General features: G+C 40.8%; 1 protein-coding gene across 15 annotated transcripts in view; it reads right to left on the bottom strand.

The window, feature by feature from the left end:
- The window catches only part of Mgam (maltase-glucoamylase), a 240,025-nt gene that overhangs the window by 72,582 nt on the left and 143,606 nt on the right, over window positions 1-23,837 (bottom strand). For 4 of the 15 annotated variants that reach the window (XM_050148096.1, XM_050148101.1, XM_050148105.1 and 1 more), the window contains 12 exons: window positions 15,765-15,903; window positions 14,908-15,041; window positions 14,746-14,780; window positions 14,539-14,655; window positions 14,016-14,164; window positions 13,305-13,389; window positions 12,083-12,139; window positions 9,845-9,969; window positions 8,797-8,885; window positions 7,765-7,805; window positions 7,103-7,273; window positions 3,982-4,720 (listed from right to left, as the gene is read on the bottom strand). In XM_050148096.1, the coding sequence (XP_050004053.1) occupies window positions 4,646-4,720; window positions 7,103-7,273; window positions 7,765-7,805; window positions 8,797-8,885; window positions 9,845-9,969; window positions 12,083-12,139; window positions 13,305-13,389; window positions 14,016-14,164; window positions 14,539-14,655; window positions 14,746-14,780; window positions 14,908-15,041; window positions 15,765-15,903 (1,217 nt within the window). In that variant the 3' untranslated portion in view covers window positions 3,982-4,645. Of the gene's footprint in view, window positions 1-3,981; window positions 4,721-7,102; window positions 7,274-7,764; window positions 7,806-8,796; window positions 8,886-9,844; window positions 9,970-12,082; window positions 12,140-13,304; window positions 13,390-14,015; window positions 14,165-14,538; window positions 14,656-14,745; window positions 14,781-14,907; window positions 15,042-15,760; window positions 15,904-17,017; window positions 17,106-17,564; window positions 17,700-19,623; window positions 19,687-19,979; window positions 20,091-20,344; window positions 20,474-21,487; window positions 21,614-22,555; window positions 22,669-23,437; window positions 23,535-23,837 lie in introns of those variants that run through there. The other 11 variants (XM_050148097.1, XM_050148100.1, XM_050148103.1 and 8 more) reach the window with 8 other exon arrangements.

Raw genomic sequence — 23,837 nt, 5'->3', positions numbered from 1 at the left:
GAAATGGAGATAGCTATTTAAAAGTAAAATTTTGTGATCTTTTTTTATTGATTTTATTGAGTTATACATTTTTCTCTGCTACACTCCCTTCCTCTTCCCTCCCATTTAATCCTCTCCCCTGGTCCCCATGCTCCCAATTTACTCAGGATATCTTGTCTTTTTATACTTCCCATGTAGTTTAGATCCATGTATGTCTCTCTTAGGGTCCTCATTGTTGCCTAGTTTCTCTGAGATTGTGAATTGTAGGCTGGTTTTCTTTGCTTTATGTCTAAAAGCCACCATGAGTGAGTACATATGATAATTGTCTTTCTGGGTCTGGGTTACCTCACTCAATATGATGTTTTCTAGCTCTATCCATTTGCCTGCAATTTTCAAGACATTGTTATTTTTTTCTGCTGTGTAGTAATCCATTGTGTAAATGTACCACATTTTCCTTGTCCATTCTTTGGTCAAGGGGCATTTAGGTTGTTTTCAGGTTCTGGCTATGACAAACAAATCTGTTATGAGCACAGTTGAGCACGTGTCCTTACGGTACTACTGAGCATCCTTTGGATATATATCCAAAAGTGGTATTTCTGGGTCTTGACGAAGGTTGTTTCCTAATTTTCTGAGAAATCACCACACTGACATCCAAAGAAACTCTCTGAGTTGTTTTGATTTGCATTTCTTTGATGACTAAGGATGTTGAGCATTTCCTTAAGTGTCTTTCGGCCATATTAGATTCCTCTGTTGAGAGTTCTCTGTTTAGGTCTGTACTCCATTTTTTTTATTGGATTATTTGTTCTTTTGAAGCTAGGAACTCTGTAGTAGTGAATCCATATCAGTGATTTGGTGAGGAAATATGTCAAAAAGTATGATCCTAACTTTTGCTTTAATAGCTGACCAGTAACTAAAACTGGAGGTCCGTGTTTCAGGGGTGCCTTTGGGTAGCCTCAAGAAACCATAGCTCCATAGGAGATAGTTCTCAAGTCAGTATCTGGGACTCTTGAGACCTTTTCAGGATAAGTTTGAGATAAACCGTTTCCTAAAAATTCTGAGAAAATATTTTCCTTTTGAAGGTTTGCTATCCTTTGAATCTAAAATGGCCCTGAAAGACTTATGTTTTGAATCCCTAGTCCCAGAATTTTGGAAGTATTGTGAGGGCCATGGAATCTTTGGGTGTTGGGGGCAGGCTGATGAGAGCAGGTCAGGGAAAGCAGGCCTTTGAATGTGGTACCCACACTCTACTGTATGAGGAGTCTGTTCCATGTTCACACTGTCATGAATTTGCGCTGCCTTCCCCTACTATGATGGACTTGAAATATCTCTGCACCTATGAGTGAAAGTATGCTTTCCTCCTTTGCTTTAGTCAAGCATTTTGTCAAAGAAGCAATACACTGTCCTCCCATGCATACACGGTGTCTTCATAGACTTTACCATGTAATGTCAAAATGATTGTATGAGGACTTAGCTATTAAGGCAGACTTTGAAGAGATATTTGCAAAAGTATAAAATAACACCATTCTTCTAATTATTTTGTTTTATAAAATTGTTTATTATTATTATTAACATAGTTCATTTTACAAAATTTTACTGTGACAGCTTCATATATATGTTACTGTAACATCTTCATATATATATATGCATATATATATATTTCTCTGATATTACAAACCTATTATCCTCCTATTGTTGCCCATGCCTCACTGGAGAAATATGCACAAATATAAAACCCAATCAAAAAATTTATTGATATTCTTAATAATTTTTAGGAGTGTAATTCCTAATTCCAAACTGTGGATTCGTGACACATAAATAGAGACATAGGCAAAGATATATAGATACATGCTGTGGTGGCTTGAATAGAAATAGACCCCATAGGCTCATATGTTTGAAAACTTGGTCCCTAGTAAGAACTGTTTGAGAAGGATTAGGACGTGTGACCTTGTTGGAGAAACTGTGTAACTTGGTGGTGGGCTTTAAGGTTTCAAAAGCCCATGTCATTTCCAATTAATATCTTCTTCTCCCCCCCTCTCCTTCTCTTTCTCTCTCTCCCCATGCTGATGAACTAGATATAAGCTCTCATCTATTGCTCCAGCGCCATGCCTGCCTGCTTGCTGCCATGCTCCCTGCTCTGATGGTCCTTGACTCACCCACTAGAACTATAAACCCTATTAAATACTTTCTTCTATAAGTGGACTTTGTCATGCTGTTTGTCATAGCAATAGAAAAATAACTAAGATAAAGACTTATGGATTGATAGATAGATATGATTATATATAATATATAACACAACACACAAACACATAAATATTTCTTCAAATTAATAGAGAATGCAAAACACTGTGAATCTCTCTTGCTATCTTGACCCCACCCTAAAGAACAAGTAGGAGTTTTGCACAACTATACAACTTCTCAGGTATCAATATCATTTTGAAAATGAAACTTGTCCTAGAAAGACAAAGCTATTTAATTAAATATCCCGAGTCCTTGTTGAGATTATTCCTCACTTAAATGAAAGGAGCATAAAATAACCTGACTAGTGACTCCAACCTTTGTGTTTTAAGGGATGGGTACAGGCCTACCCAGAGATGGGCAGCTCTGCCCTAGACAGAAACCAAGTACATCACAGAAGGAGCTCCTCCCCTGACATTTTCCAGAGCTGCTAAGAACACCTCTAATTTGAGAGTGAAACTTCACATGTTCTTATGAGGGGACTACTGAGGGACCAAAAATACAATTATGCTTAAACATCTCTGAGAACAGATTTTAAATATTGTCACCACAAAGAATGAAAGATGAGACATGGTGAATATGATCTTTAGCTTTATTTGGCTATTCCATACTGCATTCAAATACCAAAATATGCTGTATCTCATAAGTCTACACTTATTTGGAGGGTCAAAAGTGAATTCAAGAGACAGGAGACACGACCTTTGGAGGACTCTGCACATTTTTATGTGATGTTTCCTTTGTGGTGGTTGACATTTTACTCTATAAATGTAAAAACATTCCCCCAGGGTTTTCAATCCATAAGTCATCAGTGAAGCCCCTGGGTTGTCCAGCCAGGAAACACCTCACTAAGGACAACAAGAGTTAACACACGGCCATGCATACCTATCGGCAACACAAGATATTTCTAAAATATTATGAAAGCCGTGTCCTTGTAACCTCCTTTTATTAATCAAAGAGAGTTAATCAGGGTGGAGGGGTTTTTTTTGCCTTTTAAATCAAATGATTCTCATGGCTACTTGCCCACATTTCTCTAGTTCACTCGTTATCTCTCAGCTCCTCATGCACGATGCCTCATTTAATAGAATATTAAGTCAACTGAATGGTATTGTGGTGCAGTGCAGCAGGTGCAGATGCCTGGGCATGCACACAGCAAACAGAATGGCTTTCCAGTACAGAAGGGAAGAGGTGAGGAGGTACACATACCCATATGAAACATGCATTTAAAAAAAACACTAAAATTAAACATGCCCATTGAGTATTTTACATAATTTCTTTTCATTTTAATTTTTCACTATTATTTATTATTCTGTAGAGGGTCATGATTGCCATGACACACATTTGAAGGTCAGAGGACAACTTTGTGGAGTCTGTTTACCCCTTCTGTCTTTATGATTTCTGAGGGTTGAATTCAGATCATCACACTTGTGAGGCAAGAGCATTTACCTACTGAGTCATCTCGACAGCCTGGCTTCATTTTTCTTTATACATATTTTAACCAATATAGTTATAATTCTTTTTTGGTTTTTGGTTGAAATTGATATTTTACCAGGTACAGAAACTGCTATGATTCTTAAACAATATCCAAAGCTCTTGAAAGAGTCATTACAGAGATGTGGGGCTAGTTAGAAACCATAACCCATTCCTGTATTGGACTGCAGGAGCTAAAATGCTACAGGGGACAAAAGAGACAAGTTTCCAGAAGTCTTCTGCCTGACCCCTTTGTGAGGTCCCCACAAACACACATCACAGCATTGAGAATTCCTTGTAAATTCACTTGCTTTATTTTTCTGTGGCATAAAAATCACATAGGCTTGTATAACTGTTGTTATGTACATGAGATATGGTCAAGAAATAAGATTTATACATTTCCAAGTACACCTCTATGTAGTCAACTTGTTTTGCACACCAATCCCTTCCTTCAGCTGTACCTACTTAAATCTCTTCATTGCCTTTCTGTGTATTAAGCATTTCTTTAAGACCCCCTTCTTTCTCAAATAAGTTAACTCTCCTTTCTCCTCCCCACAAGGCTACCACCCCTTAGAATGACTATTACTCTTGCTGCTCCCTACCATTGCCATGCATCTTCCCCACTTCCTTCCTGTGTTCTTTTTCTTCCTCCTCCACCATTGGCTCTGCATATTGCTCTCCTCCCCCCATACCAACTCATTCACACACACACACACACACACACTTCAACATGGATCTACCTCATCTTCACATCTGAATGTCATATGATGAACCATATATACCACACTAATTACATACATTAAATTGACCCAGAGATATTATTTTTAGAAGTCATACACATATACAAAAACATCACAAAATATTCTAGTCATACTGGGAATGAAACAATTGGTGATACATAATGATTATATAATTATAAAGCATAAGTAGTTTAAATCTTTTTGTAGTATCCTGTTCTAAAAATTTATGAAGGGTTCCATGTCAATGACTGAAAACGATGCAGACCGATGTTTTTGTCAGTCACATTAACTCTTAATATCTGTTGGAACAAACAACAAGAAATATATTGAGAATTTGTTGGCTAGAATTTCCTGTACACAAATGAACAGGGTGCAAGCCTTTGAGCCACATGGCCTTGATGCCAACTACTGTTTTATTTTCAGGTGTGGAGGGTGTTTCCTAATCCTTGAAGTCGAATGATTTTTCCATGACAGGAATGGGCACTCAGCTGCACTGAGAACAAGTGCACAGGCAAATTGAAAAGGATACCCTGTCTTCCTCTCCTCTGTATTGCTGCTAGCGTTCCTTTGACTCCGTCTTCTGCTGTCTCCCCAGAGTACTCACCCACTGCCTGGGAAGTCTAATATTTCTGTTTCTTATGGGCGAACACTTTCAAGAGGCCTCACCATAGACCAGTTTTTAACTGTCCATAAATCATTCCACAACAGAATAGGGAAAGATATCCTTTAAGATATATTTTTAAAGGTGGTTGACAAAAAAAAAAAAAAAAAAAACACAGTACAAGGAGACATTTTAAAATTATAAAAATGAAGAAAAACTTTTTTCTCAGGCCTAGAAATCAGAAAGCATTCACATTTAGTACACACACACAAAGATGCACATACACACACACATACACACATACACACAGAGAGAGAGAGGGGGGGGATGAATGACTCATAGGAAGAAGTGCTCCCATTTATCACGGTGTGATGGGTATTGGGACCGAAATATTATATGAATCCTAAGGTTCTAATTTTAACTTTGACAGGATGAGAGCATACTTGTTATCAACAATTATCAAATTATTGCAAATTGGGAACATATCTTAGCATGGCTGCTATTGTCTATACAAGCAGAAACATCCTTGCTAACACTAGTGTTGTGAACATATAGACTGCAAAGCATCCGAAGGATGGAGGAATAAGATCAAGCAACAAGTGGGTAAAGAAAACTTGTCTAAGATGTGTTTAGTGACTTGAGACAAAAATTCACACAAAAGTGTTGGTGCCTGTGAGCTGCTGCATGAAAAGGAAGACTGAGTCAGCCAGTAGGAACAAGTCAGTAAGCAGCATTCCTCCATGGCCTCTCTGTGTCAGTTCCTGCCTTGAGTTCCTTCCTTCCCTCTATGATGAGAGTTGTGTACTGAAATGAACCCTTTCCTAACCAAGTTACTTTTGCCATTGTGTTTTGTCACAGCAATGGAAACCCTAACTAAGACACTATATTTCCCAGACACTGTGGGGCAGGTGTACAGGAACTCATAGCTATTGTGACAACATGCACAAGATCTACACATGCTTCAGCCAGACAAAATCCCAGGGTGGAGAAGAAAGGGGGGCATGAAGCCCATGCCTAATTGAGGGGCTAATGGCATTTGGTTGCTCCTGAGAGAGGAAAAGTCAGTTTCCCTCAATGATAAGACATTTGGTATATTGACCATACTCCAGGTCAGGCACAATGCCCAGGAGTAGTTGACCAAAACACACTGGCTTAAATGGGTTAAAAAAAAAAAAGAGAGTGAGAAAGAGAACATGATGTTGATGTTTCAGGAGGTAGAGGAGGATCTGAGAGGAGTTGGGGACAGGAAATGAACATGGACATTAATAAAATGTTGTTTGCCAAACTCTAATGGAAGACCACATGTCCAAAAAAATATAGTAAGCACACATTGAGATAAGTAAGTAGGTACATATATGCATACATAATACATACATACATACATACACACACATACATACATATGTAAATAAACACATACAAACAGAGATGCATAGATAGGGCACAAAAGTTGGGTGAGTAGGTAGTTCTGAGAGAAGTTGGGAGAAGGGAGTAGTAGTCTGAAATTCTCAAAGAACCAATTAAAATGATACTAATCATTCACTCATTAGGTCAAGTTATTTTAAATACATATTTACATTCAAATTTACTTTGGTACAGTTATTGTGTATCTTTACCTAACATTTCTCCCTGTAATATCCTTTCAAACTCAAAAATATCAAGCTAAGACTCCATGGGTATGGAAATTTCTGAGAGTTTCCTATAAATTTAGATGGAAAAAAATGAGTGAGAGCAAAGAGTTGTTCACTGTTTCATCTTTGTTGTTGCTGTTGTTCCCTTGCTACGATACTTTAAACAGTGGACCAGCTCTTTGTAGGGTAGTGGATAGTGGCTGGCGTTTGGTTTCTGAGACAGAATGAGAGCCAAGTGTCACTTAGGTTTTTAGACAAGATGATACATATAGAAAGTAAGCAGCTAGATTTTTAACTCCAAATGATACACTATGGATGTTGCTTTATCTTCACACTGTGTACAGAAGGCACTGAACACAGTGGCTGCCAGCAGGGTATAGGGGGAGGGGTAGCACAAAGCATTTGGTGTATGTGGGGGAATACCATAGAGTTTTCCAGTAGTCACAAACCTGGGTTTCAGTGTTGTAGTCATGGGGGATTGTATCAGTAACGTTGTTCACAGAGATGCTCACACGGGTAATGGAAACACTGCCCAATCCCCAGATTTCAATGTAGCCTAGGGATAAAGGTGTCGTGCCACTGATGTAATTGTTCAAAATAATTTCTCTCTGCAATGTATTCTGTCAAATTGAAAATAAAACAGAAAGAATCAAACATCAAAATTAGTTCAATTTTGTTCTCAAGTGTGTTTGAGTCATAGATGCATATCATGAAATGAGACAGCCTGAGTCAATATGTTCTCAATTAGTAAAAACCATGACCTCATCACTCTGTCCCCTGCTACCTTGTCCCATTCACTTTGCATGGACCACCGTCAGCCAGGATGGCCTTGAACTCTGTAAGTTACCAGTCTCAAGTATCTAGAAATGTATATTCTACACATAGAAAGGTCACAGCCTGTGCAGAGCATTTAAAGTTAGCATCAGAAGAAGGGCCAGATTACACAGAAGGATTATCCACTTGAGAAACCTGTACCCTGAAAACAGTTACTAATGAGACATGGACAGGTTCAATCAAAATATATTTCCTGGGAACATAAAAAATTCCCCTTGAGGTCTGGTGGAAAAGAAAGATGAGCAATGAAGAAATTCTAGGAATCAGTTGCACTCACCTGGCTGACAAAAAACCTGGCCAAGTAGTATTTTGTCATATCTGCAAACAGACAAAGAGACAGATGTGAGCTGGGCCTGTGTGATGGCTTCTAATTGCTGATTTGTCTGAGCTGAAAGTTATTTTGGGTTATACGGGATGGTTTTTATTTTATTTTTCTTCATTAAAATGAGTTCAGTTTTGCAATGGAAGTTCTCTCTATGGAAATTAGTCAGGTTCTACACCCATCGCCAAATGGACACAAATGTTTGCAATGAGTATATAGATGTACTTGTCCGATAACTGCCTCATACCTCATACCCCAACCCTACCATAAGTCTCTTTTTTCATCGTCCACTAGTCCCAACATCTCCCTAATCACCTTGGAATTTCCAGATTCTTTTTGCTCTGAAGCACACATCCACACATTCAAATACATTGATTGATGCCTTGCTTTATCTTGAGTGATTACAGGTGGTTTTTAATGTGATGTCCAGAAAACTTAAAAAGAAAACACCTGGGAAAGCATGGTGTTTGGCAGTGTGGCGTGTGGAAAAGGCAGCTTCCTCTGCCTCGTCATTGCCGGCCTCTTTCTCATTAACTCCCACTCCTGCTGGAACCACTGGCTTCTAGAACTGTGCTGCCCACAGCAGAAGGCACCATAAAAATAAGCTGAGTACATTTAAATGAATATTAATTAAATAAAATAGACTTCATTCTCTCAGATGCCCTTATGACATTTTGAGTATTCATTGGAGCCTGTGCCTACAGCTGTGTTGAGCAGCAGGAGCTCTTTGTGGCTAAAAGTCCTACTGTGTAGTAAAGAGTACTTAAGCCATTCTTCTCCTAGAAGTTTACCAACTGTCACAAACTCCTGACGAAAGCTACCCATATAAGCATCCCATATAGCCTGTCTCTCTGTGACAACTAATCGGGTAGTTGGAGAATGTGCATAAATCTTATGGAAGTTTATCTCAGCTGAAAGGTAGGTATTTAAGATAATCAAGAACCTTGTTCATGGTATGGCCAGGAATCCCAGTCAGTCCCTACTCACCAATGCTTTTCCCATCATCCCAGAATAGCCAGCCCTCAGCAAGTCCCGTGTCATTCAAGGCAACCTTAAGGCCCAGGAATTTCTGACGGCTGTGGTGGGGAGGGAGAGAGGCATTAGCTAAAAACACAGTTACAGTCACAAGCCAAAAGGTTTCACAGGAACAAAGCAGCAAAATGAAGTGCTTCCTGAGGTTTAGAGTGGGTTCTCAGAAAATCCTGAGAACTGGCTCTATATGCATGTAGAGAAGGCTGGACCTCTGCATGACTATATGAATTCAGAGAAGACTGGACCCCTACATGTCCTACATGAAGGACTTCACCAAAGCATCAAGGGAAATGTTTCAGTAAGGCTCTTAAATTAAAAGCACACATTTTCCTTCATTTTCCCCATCACCTAAAACACAGGGAACAAGTGGGTGAAGTTTTGAGGCAGTATATTAGGCCCACATGGGCCATATTCTTCCTGGACCTGTGACTCCGTGAATCACATAGCTTCATAAAGCCTCCTCTTCATCATATATGTAATGGAGATGACAGCAATACTCAACTCAAGTGAATGTGTTTCTCTTTGATAAAGAAAGAGAGAAAATCATGAAACAAAGTTCTCAATACTGCCATGGTCTTAGGCATGCAGCAAGCATTTGTTTGACGCTAGTGATTGATGATTGACATATGAACTTAGGTCAAGAGGTCCTAAAAGTTTTCAAGGTAAAATCAACCTCAGGTATCAGTTGTCACACAGTTAAATTTTTTCAGCAATGGCTTATTCTTAAGGAGAAGGTGCAAGATTCCAAAAATATGAATTACGACTACCCCCATTTTGGCTTCTACTGTAAATGTCACTTCTTAGAAATGTGATTTTATACACTTCAGTCTAAAACAATGGATGAAAACTGTTCAGAATCCAGAGTGCTTATAAAGTTCAAATACAAAAATGCAAAAAATATTCAGTGAAAATGCTTTCAGATTTCACAGTGATACTCAAGGGATCACATATGATTAAGCTCATTATATGCAAAACTGAACCCCAATTCCCCCTCCCCATTCACCTCAATTGGGTGTTCAGGGCATGTTCCTGCCAGGGCAGGATGTAACCCCCACGGACATGAAGATTAATGTGCTCCAGAGGGGCTGGCAAAATCTTCCATTGGCCTGTTGCATTAATATCTACACCCTGCAGGAAAAAGAGAGAGATGATGAGGGATGTGCGCATCACTGAGTAGTGCATTTAGCAGATACCCCAACCACCTCCTGGTCCCCACTATTCAACACATACCAGCTATACACTCTGCATTCACCTGCCCCATAGAAAGCATCCAAAAGGCTTATTTAAGTGCCTTTATCTTTGACTATGTCTTGTTTGATACCTTTGTCTTGCCTCATGTGGCATCTTTATCTTCCTCCTGTGGCAATCCTTATCTTACCACATGTGAAGCTGAATCCTGCTTCATGTGTGAGAGTTGCATTCTGACCTTGAGTCATAAATCTCAAATCCTTCCATATCTTCTCAACCATGACAGGTCTTTTTGGTGTTGGTACTATTGATGGTTTGGGCCAAATAATTATTTGTTGTGAGACTATACTGTGCTTTTCCCTACTTGGCCTGGTTTGGTATTTTTTAGGCAACCTGATGATCCTCTGCTCCAAGAAGGTAACCATACTGCTGTCAGATTTCATGGGGACATTCAATTAGTATAGCATATAATAGCCCAGAATTGATAGACTCAAGCAACCCCTTGCCACAGCCTACCTAGAAGCTAGGGTTACAAGCTTGGGCCATGGTACTCAGCAGTCTGGTCCTGTCCTTGTTGATGTTGAGCAGCATTGCTTCTGCCCACTAGAGGATAGTAGCACCCTATCTCCATATTCCACAATGTGTTCCCATAAAAAATATTGAAAGGTAGATATTAGCTCATCGATATATTACTAGCCCCAAATGGAAAAGCACCCACTATTCCAATACCTAGAACTCAGCAGAGAGTTTTGCACCTGGGCAAGGCTGGAACTCCAGCCATGATGCCTAGTTAAGGAAGCCCACACTCTAAAGTTGCAGGTAGATCCATCCTTTCAGTGAGGATCCCTCCCCTTAAGCTATGTACACTGAGTGTCTCCCTGCTTAGCTCTAGTGTAAGCCCTGACAGATTCAAAAGTGCTGTTAAAATACTGGACAGTGAACATGCAAATTCACGACTATGTAAATGTCACTTAAGGAAAATAGCTGCCCTCTCCCTCCAGGGCCCTGGTGCTGGATTGAAAGCACATAGCTGAATGTTAGTGTATTTCCACACTTAAGAGAACCAAACTAACAACCAAGAAGAGGGAAATGACTCAGTGCTCCTGGACAGAGAAGTTCCTTTGTGTTTGTTCTGTTTTCACCCAGATCAGTACAATATCCTTGGACAAGAGAGGCTTGTGTATGGCTCTGCTTCTGGTCTTCTGGCTTTTGCCCTCCTCAGAAAGTCCCAGGAGGTGGGCTAGTAGGAGGGCAAGAATTCCCTTTCCTTTAATTCTTCCTTGATAATTAAGCTCTGTCTCATATGTGTCCTTCAAGGGATCACCTCTAAAATGTCCTCTCCAGACCTGTCCTCCCAGCTCATCTTCAGTGACCACTACAGCCCAGATATGTGCAACAGAGAGTCCCTGTGGCTGCCTTTGTAACTGAAGATGCACCCTGTGGATAGAGTTTGAGAGCTTACTTAGTAGGTAATTACAGAGAGGAACTGTTCTTGAGTATCTAGACCTGTGGGTCACGACTCCTTTGGGACTCAATCAATCCTTTCACATGGGTCGTCTAAGACCACGAGAAAACACAGATATTACAATTAATAACTAGCAAAATTATGAAGTAGCAAAGGAAATAATTTTATGGTTGGGGTCTCTACAACATGAGGAACTGTATTAAAGGGTCAAAGCACTAAGAAGGTTGAGAACCCCTGGTCTATACAATAGAAGCAGATATTTAATAAGTAGACAGAAACAGAAACTAGTTTATGGCACAATATCCAGAGGTGACTAGTCACCGTTGTGTATAGTAAGGACATACAGAAAGCCAAAATTCCCTTGTGAAAAAACATGCAGTGAGCCAGGCACTGGATGAGAGCCTTGCCACTTCCGCTCTCTGGCCTTGCTCTCACCCCACCAGGAGATGAGAAAAGAGGTCACAGGAAATCAATGGCTTGTGCAGAACAACCACACAGGGTTTCCAGGGCTTGTGGTGTGAGATCTGTCAGAATAAGGACTTTGTATTCTACTGTTTGACAGGCTATGCAGACATCTAAAAAACTTACTGTGTAGTAGTCATACCAGCGGGCTCTAGGAAAGTATGCTTCTACAGTTCTGGCATTCTGAAATGAAACACAAACAAGGTGTCAGTAGTGGAACTGTTGTGTAGGACGGAGGAGTCAATGCATGTAGAAAAGAAGTTACAACAGTAGCGATAGCCTCGAGTCTCACGACCCTGAGATCAGCAATAACAGGGAGTCTACTTTCTCCTACTCTCTTTAACCAGAAAATTTCCTAACCAATGCCCCCCATAATGCCCTTTGGAATGGGCAACTTCAATTAGCCTTTCTTTACAAAAACACTCCAGTTCATATCTAGAGATACAAACACCCTTGTTTAGCTGTGGGAGCAAAAGGAAATTTTCTAGGAACAGAAGATATGAGGAATATTAAATAGCTGATCTTTAATCAGAAATCCAATCATTCTTAAAGGAAGATTTTAAAAAAAGACATTAGCTGCTTACAGGGTCCCTTACATAAGAAAACAAACAAAGAGCTATCCAGCAGTGAGCTGACCACCCTGCAGCAAAGCAGTTGGTCCAACAAACTTGTTTTAATGGTAAAAGGATTGACAGCTTGCAATGAATTCTTTTGCTACAGTCCCGACCTAACCCCCAACCCCTTATACTACTAAATAGGGGAAAGATTAGCTCTTCAAATATAACACAGGGTTATTTATGTTTTTCACTGTCCTTTGGAGAATCATGAGAAGAACTTTAGATAGTCTGAGTGCGGTCACCTAAGTCGTTATTTACTGAGAAAGTTACTAGAATTCTGGGCTGGTTCTTCACAGTTTTAAGAATAACTGGTGGAATAAAGGTGGGTGAAGAGAAAAGTATTTATTACAGTTTTGTCCATTACTGGGGAGAGAAAATTTTTGTCTCTATCCCAGATTGGTGGGGCAATGTAAAGAAAGATGACACACTCATGAGGAAAGCTTCCTGTGAGGATTTAGCTTTGAGTCCACATTAGCAGAACCAAGAGGTAGACCTTCCTACTATAGGAGGATACTGCACTCTGGCCCCAGGGTATCATGGATGGCCTGGCTTCACCTCACTTGCTAGTAGAATTTTTAATGTTTCTTGGTCCAATTACAAGAAGAAAATTAAAAAAAAAGTAAAGTGAGGGATACCTCAGGATCCTCAAGACACAGGAAAGCCTTTTCCTTCCCATGTTTACCTGACCAAAGAGCTTGGCTCCTCCTACCCTCTGAAGTTTCCATACTCACGTGTTCCAGCACAGGGCTGACCAGGAAGGCTGGACCCAGCAGGAACTGTCTGTCTATATTCCACGTCTTATTGTCTGATACAAACCTACAAAGGGAAAATGAAGAGTCACAATCAGATCCCAACAAGGCCCCAGCATAAGACCCTAAAGAAGCCATCTAGTCCAAACTCAAACCACAAATACAGCTAAATCCTGCAACATCTTCTTCTCTCTAGTTTGATCAGGTCATATATACCACACTCCCTACGAGTCACTTCTCCAAACTTCACAAGGTGTTTTGGCATGTTGGCTCCAGAAAATGTCTGCATTCCCTTTCAGCCCAGCACATAGTTAATATGAGGATGGCCCTCATCCCTCAAATTCCCCCTTAGAACAGCCATCTGAAAGATATTAATGCATTGAGTCTGGGTCTATATAAACTAAAACAGACAAAATGATCTTTACCTACACAAATAAGAAAGAAATTATGGTATTTTATGTTGTATCATTTAAAACATTCTTTGTTACAAAACAAACAAAGAAACCTTTCCTTCCAAGAACTGTGTTGTGTATAAAATTAAGTTATAAGGGGAAATAAAGCATGCTCTCTGATTGGAGAGCTCAGAACAAATAGAACTGATGCCTTCAATGCAAAAGAATTGTTGTATCAACTATCACCCCGCAGGCTAAATGAGTTATTCATTGTTCAACAGGATTCCAGCTCAATACTCACTCGTGGAAAAGAGGCCGCACAACTGTGCTGCCCTCTGTGTGGGCCTTGTACATCAAGGTGTAGAGATACGGCAACAGGGTATATCTGGTCTCTAGCACACTTCTGGAAATATCCTCGAAGGTTGAATTCCAGGACACAGGGTCTTGTCTCTACAAGCAAAGAAGAAGAGTGTTTAGAACCCAGACGTATCTCTCAAGGGGCAGTCATGGAAAGCTTATTGTAATTGTTTCCACACAACTGGATAAACATAATAGTGCACGAAGCTTTAAGGATATTCTTAGTAATTGGAAAACAGATGCAGCTTTCTCAGGAAAATGGCTTCAGACGATACTCTGCATGGGACATATAGGAAAGTGCTTCCTAAATATAAAGATTTATCAAGACAATACTGAAGAATATGATTCAGAAAGAAGCTGTCCCATCATCTGAAGACGTCCCAGGAAACACAGGCAGCAGGGTTGCTCTCAACAGCCGAGGGAGCATTTCCAGTGACATAATAGAGGTGAGGAAGCTGACATCCCACCTTGGTCCCAATGGTGTTGTGGTTCCTGGAGAAGGGGTAAAAGGCACCCAGCTGCATCCAGCGAATGCACATCTCATACTCAGCATCTTGAAAGAACCCACAGATGTCTGCTCCGGTCTGAAACAACAAAGAGCAAAGTGAGCTTTTGGTGCTTTCTGAGGGATGCTGCCATCTTCCTAGGGAGGAGGAGCATGCAAGAGCACTTACATAGGAGATGCCAAAGAGACTGAACTCCATCATGCCTGCAAGGAGAGATGCAGCAGAATCAGGATCATCATTCTCTGCCTCCTCCTCCCCTTACACCAAGGATCCTACTCACTCCCCAGTCCACCCACAGTCAGCAGAGAACCCTGGGCACAACCCACACACCAATGATGGATTTTCCCAGCTGGTCCCAGGCAGCAGTGTTGTCTCCCAGCCAGTGTCCTGCCCATTGTCCAGAAGTGGGGAATGTGGAGCGGGTGATGACGATCCCTCTCTCTTCTGTCACCTCCTGCACAGCTCTGGTTGGGGAAACAAGGAGGAAGATTAAAGGCAGGACAGGGGAAGGAAGTAAACAGATGTTCTTCCCCAGAGCCCTTGCTCTTAGGACATCATGACAAATCTGTCTTGAATGACTTGAAGAAATATAGAAATGACCCTTTAGAGGAGGTCCAGGTGGTTGACATGGATAATGGTGGTGATAAAACCTTTACACATCTGTTTTCCAGTATCTCACCAAGTGATGACTCATTGGTTTGTTCCCAAACAGTAAAGAGTCACAGAATCTGACTGTTTATTTACCCAGACATTCTCTATTTGAAGATTATTTTTCTTTTATCTCACATAGTGAGTAGACCTAGCTACTTCAAGAAAATACCAACTTAGTGCCTATCATGAGTAGTCAAAAAAAACAAACAGCTATAAAGATGAGTCATTTTCAATGTAAAGGAGCGAGGTTTCTAGCCATCAGTTATCCTTTTCCTTTTGCAACTAATGGATCACGGTACTAGAAACACTGCAGAAAAACTAGGGTGCCTGTGGGTATGCTCAAGAGGAGTACTGATTTCATCACAAGGCTGGCTCCGTGATTTTGGAGAGGTTGGTTAACAAATAAAAACTGTTACATGGTTATTAAAATTACATTATATCTACCCCTGGGGATGGGAAAATAAATGCAAAAGTAGAGAAGTTCCAACACCCATCACAAAAGTTGTACCAGTTGGAAAAAGCAGAGGATCACTCACTCGTAGGTGGGTCTGGTCTGGGACCACCCGTACAGGTTGTGCACATCATAATGCCGCACTGGGGAGCCATCTGGAAGGATCTGCTCACTGTCCATGCATAGGGTCTTGCTGCTCAGACCCCTGTCCCTGGCTTCCAAATCTGAGGGAAATAATGAAACTTCAGTGAAGATCAGCCTTGACCCTTAATTCTTGACTTCTTTTCAGAAGACACTAAGACTAAAGACCTCTGCCTGGATCCTTCTTCTTTTCCCATGAGCATAAGAACAAGTGACTTCTCTGAGTAGCAAAATCACTGAAGGCATTTTTAACTTCACTAAAGCAAATAGAAGTAGGCGAAGATAGAGGTTTCCATGTAATCACTATGGGGCAAGTTCTTGTACAAATTTCCTTAAAGGATTTACTTTAATTATTTGTGTGTGTGTGTGTGTGTGTGTGTGAGAGAGAGAGAGAGAGAGAGAGAGAGAGAGAGAGAGAGAGAGAGAGAGAGAGAGGGAGGGAGGGAGGAAGGGAGGGACAGGGGGAGAGGGAGAGACTGCTTGCAGCAACCAGAAAANTGTGTGTGTGTGTGTGTGTGTGTGTGTGTGTGTGGAGAGAGAGAGAGAGAGAGAGAGAGAGAGAGAGAGAGAGAGAGAGAGAGAGAGAGAGAGGGGATGCCTGGCCTGCAGCAACCAGAATAGAAGAAGACATCCAATACTCTAGAGTTGGAGTTACCAGTGATTTTGAGTCTCCTGTTGTGAGTTCTCGATTAGGATAGTGTTCACTCTTAACTTTTGAACCATCCTTCCAGTCCCATGAGCTTTCAATACACAAATTAGTTCATATCTTTCTTATTATATTTCTGTGAATAAACAGTGTTATCTGATTCTTACCCTTTAAGAAATTTAGATTTCACAATGTCTATGAAAGGCCACACAACTCGGAAAAGTACATGGAACTAAGCTGTAAATGTGCATGACTTCAAAGTCTCCCAGCTCCGTGCAAAGGGAAAGCTACTTCATGTTCATATTGATGGGAAAGAATTCTTTAAGTAATCACACCACAGAGACATTATCACATTTGAGTGATTTCTGGAAAAAGTCAAAAAAAAATTGTAACATCTCCAGTTGGATAATATGATGTGCTTTTGACTTAGACCCTATTTAACCACAATAATGGTGAGGAGGTGTCTTTGATGGTCAGGGAAACCCCAGGATGCTAAGCTCATCTTTCTTCCATCCATTGTGCATCAAGTGAAGAGATCCCACGGTCCTTACGTGGCATGTAGGGAGGATGGTTCAGAGTAGTATCCCTGCAGCCGGAAGGAACTGCCCCATTTACAAAGCTGGAAGGTTCATTCATATCCTACAAATAGTGAGATTATGGGTTATTTTTAAAGACAATTAAGTTCTCTCAATGTAGGAACAAAGAAGGGGTCACACATTCAATATCTAGCATCCCTCTAGATGCTGCACAGAGAGGAATCGCAAAACACTAGAAAAGCACAGGCTAGAAACAACAAATAACTGAAACATAACTGACTATATTATTTCATTTTTTCCATTAGGACAAACAATAATTTAAGGAATTCCCAGTAACTTTTGTGGAGGTTTCACATCAGGAACTTCAGACAGATTCCCATGTACCATGGTGAGGACAATCCTAAGTTTGATTCTATGATCAGCAGTTTGCTAGGTCTGAAATCTTTTTCTGAAAATGATTATCACCTTGCCCAATGTCATGGATCCACATGCTAAAAACAGCACACATACACACAAACACACCCATACTCAGGCATACACAGACAAATCCATACACACTTACAATCCACAGGCCATCAAACTTCAAGCTCTTTCCTGGATTATCTGTGTTTGTATGGAGTTCTTGAATCTCTTTCTTCCACCACTCGGCAGTGGAATTACGGAAAAAGTCTGGAAAGGCCACATAAGCTCGGTATTGCTGTCAAATTAAAATATAATCAATTTATTTAAATTAATATATTATATAAGAATCAGGCATTTACCAAGAACTTAATAAATTCTTAAAGTTCCACAGTTTACACAGTGATAGTCTGAATAGATCTTATGTGAGATAACATTCATGACTTATTAGACAGAAATCTCAAGGTCCAAATCAGGAGCAGAAGGAGAGAGAGCACGAGCAAGGAACTCAGGACCACGAGGGGGGCACCCACACACTGAGACAATGGGGATGTTCTATCAGGAACTCACAGCTGGCCTGGAGCAGAAAAAGCCTGGGATAAAATCAAACTCGCTGAACATAGTGGACAATGAGGACTACTGAGAACTCAAGAACAATGGCATTGGGTTTTTGATCCTACTGCACGTACTGGCTTTGTGGGAGCCTAGGCAGTTTGGATGCTCATCTTACTAGACCTGGATGGAGGTGGGTGGTCCTTGGACTTCCCACAGGGCAGGGAAACCTGATTGCTCTTTGGGCTAATGAGGGAGGGGGATTTGATTGGGGGAGGGGGAGGGAAATGGGAGGCAGTGGCAGGGAAGAATCAGAAATCTTTAATAAATAAATAAAAATTTAAAAAAAAGATTGGATTATTTGGGCTGGAGAGTTAGCTTAGCGGTTAAGAGCACCCTCTGCTCTTCCAGAGGACCAAGGCTCAATTCCCAGTACCCCATGGCATCTAACAATTGTCTCTAACTCCAGTTCCAGGGGATCTGACACCTTCACACCAATGCACATAAAATACATTTAAATAAAATGTTAAAGAAAAAAGAAAAATATTTAGAGTAAAGATCAAAAAGCACAAATAATATTACTTCCCAGGAACTTGGAAATCAACCACGTTGTATGGAATGGACTGGTAATACAGGTCCTTTGCTTTTTGTGGATAAAAGGTAAATTTAAAACCTCTGTGCTTGTGTCCAGAATGATGCCTGACCTAAAATATTCTTGAATCTATCAGTGTTTCAAGATCTCAGCTGTACCTTGGAAACCACATATGTGCCATTCTCATCATTGGTTCAACCATAACACGTGTCTGGTACACTAGGACTGTCTTTCATTTCCGACGGCACATACTTAAACCTTCCAGTCCCTCACTCAGTTGACCATCGTTAAGGAAGAGTTAAAGGTCCAGCATATTCTGAAGTTCAAGAGCAGCTACCTCCTAACCATGTACACACTGATGAAAAGTATATTACAAAAACTCAGAAAAATGAACAGGCAGACTCATTGCATTGTTTAAACTTCTTATCAAAAGGAGGGGTGGCCTGATGCTTCTTCTGCAAGTTATGTCAGCAAAGTTATTCATCCAAGTAACAAATGCAAATTAAGCGGAGAAAATATTAGGGCTGACAGCTATGTTAATTGGTATCATTAAATTAAAAAGTCTGTTCACAGAAGAAAGCAAATCAATAATATGAGACTACTAGGAACTAAAAGGAAAAGGAAAGTCAAGAGGCCCAATGCAGGATAGAAGGGTGGTGCTGGAGCATCATGTGGACATGGAGCAGCCTGTGTGTGAACATAAACATACATGGAGAAAAGGATCCCATAACTGAGGACAAAGGCTGGGAGCTGTCAAGGCTAGAATCCAGTTCTGAGTTCACAGCCCTTAGGAATTGACAGCTTTACATTTGAAATTGCATTGTGACATAGGAAACTATGGGCAGGAAACTTGAGCACATTGTATCTTAAACTCTGTGGTCAATAATGCCAACATCACAACTTGAAGTAAAACATAGCTAACCATAAAATAATGGGTCCCAGACTGACAGGAGCATTACTCCTATGTGGTTCTTTCCCACACATCTCTGTCCTCTGTGCAGACACATCTAATGTCCTAGACATGGCTGCCTCTTCCTGGAAACCCTGACCACATCCAGCATCCACAGAGTGCCTTTACCTCCAGTTGAGCATCCCAGTCTAGAGAGGAGTTCACTTCAACACCAGGGTAATCAGGCCAGACCTATGGAGAGAAAAGACTTGACAAACATGTCCTGAACAAATGTTCATACAAATAATTTCTTAGGAAACTATAAGCCAAGGCTCTAGGGCTAATAGTTGCCGGAGAGAATTTTCCTAAAGGAAAATAGATTCAGCAGATATTAGCTGAAAACACAAAATTTAAAAATTAAAAATGTAAGAAAACCACATCTTTGGGAACGACACATAACAGGCCCCAAAATCAACATTTCCACAGACTGCTAACAGTGATTCTGGCCCTGTGTGAGTCTGGCTGGATCAACACAGAGCTCATACCTTTCCCCAGACAATGTCTCCACCATTGGGATATCTGATGAAGACGTTCTTCTCTATACCCCGTTCGAAGGCAGGGTAGGGCTGTGTCTCATTGCCAGAAATGGCTGGGTCCTGAAATCAGAGCACAAGGCAGGTAGAAAATTAAGACAGAAGATGCTTAAAAAAAAAAAAAAAGAAAGAAAGAAAGAAAGGGAAGTTCCTAGATGGAATTTCACTGCAGAGTTTCTGTGACTCTCGTGAAATACATTTTTAGAAATTGACTTCTATTTTTCTTGAAGAACTGGAAAGGACAGACATTCTAAGCAATCCCCACACAATCCCATCCATTGTCCCAAGCACAGCGTACACATTCACAATGGACTAACCAGAATGAGGATGACCCGCATCCCAGCTTTCTTCATGCGATTGATCAGGTCTGGAAACCCAGAGAACTTGGGGCTGAGGGTGAAGTCCAGCTGCCTCTCCATGTAGTCGATGTCTGAGTACTGCACGTCCTGGGAGGGCACAAAGAAGCAATGCCTGCTTGTGGGACCTGTTCAGGCTCCAGAAGACAATGTTCCTTTCTCAGACCTAACTATGTCATACTATGGGTTTGGATTCTGGGATATTTTCTGTTTTCTTTTCTTCATGTGACTTCACTCAACACCAAAAAAATAGAACATAATATTTAATCTCACAACAACATCAACTACAAAAAACGTAAGATGAGTGATAACTCCTATCTGTAAGGACTGTCATAACTATACATAAGAACTGTATGGAGAGGTTGTGGCAATTTCCTAGCAGGTTGACCCTGGAATCAGTGGTTCTTGTTCATAGAAAATGTAAACCATGGACTAATAGAGTATGGACAATAAGTCTGCTGAAAATCAATGCAAAAACAAAGCAAAACCATGCAGTATCTATGGGAAGGCAATATGTATCAGACACAATTTTCTCATTTGGATGATGTATCTTATGACCTATTTTGCTTTAATGAAATAATATAAAGAACAGAACACTATCTAGATAAAATAGATTAAATATGCAAAAAAAGTTCCCTAGATCAGTCCAATTGGAAGCCTCTTGCCCTCGAGTGAGAGAGGTTGGCTCCACCTATATTCCCTCTGGAAATGAGGAGACCAGGCCCTGTGTTTGTCAGAGCTATGCTTCAGGGCCTGAGGAGAGTGGGAGCGAGTGTGAACTCAAAAACAGTGCTCTGGATAACTTGGTTTCATTGCTCCCTAGTCAAGCACAACATACTTAAGAAATCTTTGATTCTTATGAAACAAACGTTATGACAGATTTTCTCAAACCAGTACTAGATCTTCACGGTTCGTCTGAGTTCCCACTGCTCTACGATCCCCTGGATCACGGCCACCTCCTACACTGTAGCATTACCAGACTCAATGACATAATTAAGCATTTTATACACTTGCAGAGCCTCCCAAAAATTTAAGAAATTCACACACAGAGAGATTTCTTTAGCTCTGAGGTTGCAAAGCCAGGGTACCATGACATGTACATACGTAGGGGATCCGCTTAGCCACCATCTCATCGTACAAGCTGGAGATCTCAGCATCATTCTCATATCCATAGCGACACAGCTGGAATCCCAGGGACCAGTAAGGTACCATCACAGGCCGACCAATCAACTAGAAAACAGACAGAAAATATTAGTACTTCTAAGGAGAAGCGGGATTGTACAGAAAGAAGAGGAATATTTCACCACTACAAACTACACAGCACATTGAACTCTAGAAAGAAGTTAGGGGGACAGTGGCAGCTTATAGTTTATTTTTGAGGAATTCTGAAAAATCTTGCTTCACTCTAACTTTTAAGTGAAATCCAATGCAGTGGTTGTGAGCACAAACTCCATAGGTAAAATCCCTAAGTTAGCAAAGCGCTCCAGTTCTGGCAGCTGTGGGCCACAGGGGAGGTTAAAGGCTTTTCTTTTCCTCTTATAAATAGGGACCAGAATAGTTTCTGCTCATAAGGTTTTTATGAGGAGTGAATGTGTTGATGTCTGTGAAGTGATCTGGCATGTGGCAGTTAGCTTGATGGTGTTTGTTTGGGGTACCACCATAGTTAACCTTTCCGTATCTACAACAACACCATCACTACCACAGATACCATCAGCATTGCTCCCTGACCATTAGGACCCTGACCGATATCACCATCATCGTCAGCGCTAATGACACCATCCACTCCACTCTCATTAACTGCATCACCATCACTACCGCAATCATGAATGCAACCATCACCTCCATCACCATGATCACTCTAAAAAGATTTCCACCACCGCCACTAACTCGACCGCCAACATTCTCATTCCCATCTCTCACCATGTGCCCCCACTACCACTAAACTCACCACCACCACCACTAATGCCGCAAGTATCCCTGCAGTGCCATGACAGTCAGAGAAGCTGTAGTGTAATGGTGTTGGACTATCACACTGCCCCCTGTTCTATGATATTCCCATTTCTGAGAAATCCAATAATTGTAATTGCCACTTGAGAATTACACTAATGAACTCACGACTGGGAGTAGAGAGCCTGCTAATATTAATACTTGTCAATCAAATGAACTTCCTACCTCTGTGTACTGCTGAGTGACAAGCTCAGGAGTTGGCCCCAAGAATACAAAGAAATCCAAAATTCCCCCTGTGGTGCGGTAAGTCAGGGCAGGCGTAGGCTGGAATGTCACGTCTGAAAATACAGGAAAATATCAGCAAAGACAAAAACCTTCAGGTTACCCGATTAGACTTGAAAGTCTAATTTATCTTGCTCCCATTTTTGAACATTGATGGCAGACATTCTATACTAAAACAACATAAAACTGAGGAGCAAAAAGCCCTCAGCATCCCATCCCTTTAATCAGCCTTATTAGAAGCTTTAAAATTTTGAAGTTTTTAATTATCATAACTTCTATTTCATAGCAGTATAAAATTCATAAGAAATATTAAAGTAGCATTAAGAGTCTCAGTGGCCACCTCCCATGGCTTCCCACAATGAAACGTTGTTGTCAAGCCAGAAAATTCCACTAATACAATGCTACTAATTCCACTATAAGTCACATTCATTTCATCGGCAGCTACAGTACGTATTCCCTGAACTTGATTCTATGCCCCCTTTTTTATATGGCATAAAAAAATATTCTCACCTTCATCCAGCCAGAGGCAGTATTCTAACCCAATAGCTTGACAGTAATTCAAGTAATATAGCCAGTTACCTCCAGCTGATCCCCAGGAATTCGGGACACACTTGGTTTGGCTACACCTTCTTTTGTAATTATTGCCAAATAAAAGTTTAATAAACATGGCAATAATAAATCTCTAGACTAAAATGAGTGCTAAGCAGGAAAAAGAACCTATTACCCACAGATGCTAGTTTTGGCTTATGATAAAGCCAAGTCAAATACATTCTAAAGCAATTGAAGAATAGTTGGCATACAATAAGGGACACAGGTTCGTCCTACCCATGGCATTGCTGTTCAGCAGGAGGATTCCATAGGCATTGCCGTCCTCCTCTAGCCCCATGTAGTAAGGGTGGACACCATAGGAATTCATCTTGTACTGAGAGACACAGGAAAAAAGAGGTGAGGGGACTGTGTGCTTGGGAAAGAAACTCAACAGCAACTTGATTGCTACATTGAGTTAAGCTTCTTCTAGTAAGAGTAGCAGAGGAAAGGGGAACTTAAAAATATGTCCATCTGCTGTCGCTAAGACAGAAAGGCAACCCACTGACTGGGAGAAGATCTTCACCAACCCCACAACTGACAAAGGTCTGATCTCCAAAATATATAAAGAACTCAAGAAACTAGACCGTAAAAGGCTAATCAACCCAATTATAAAATGGGGCACTGAGTTGAACAGAGA

This window comes from Alexandromys fortis, unplaced genomic scaffold (genome assembly GCF_014885135.2).
Source record: "Alexandromys fortis isolate MF-2015 unplaced genomic scaffold, M_Fortis_MF-2015_v1.1 scaffold_57, whole genome shotgun sequence".
Taxonomy (NCBI): domain Eukaryota; kingdom Metazoa; phylum Chordata; class Mammalia; order Rodentia; family Cricetidae; genus Alexandromys; species Alexandromys fortis.
This window is presented reverse-complemented; position numbering and strand designations above follow the sequence as displayed.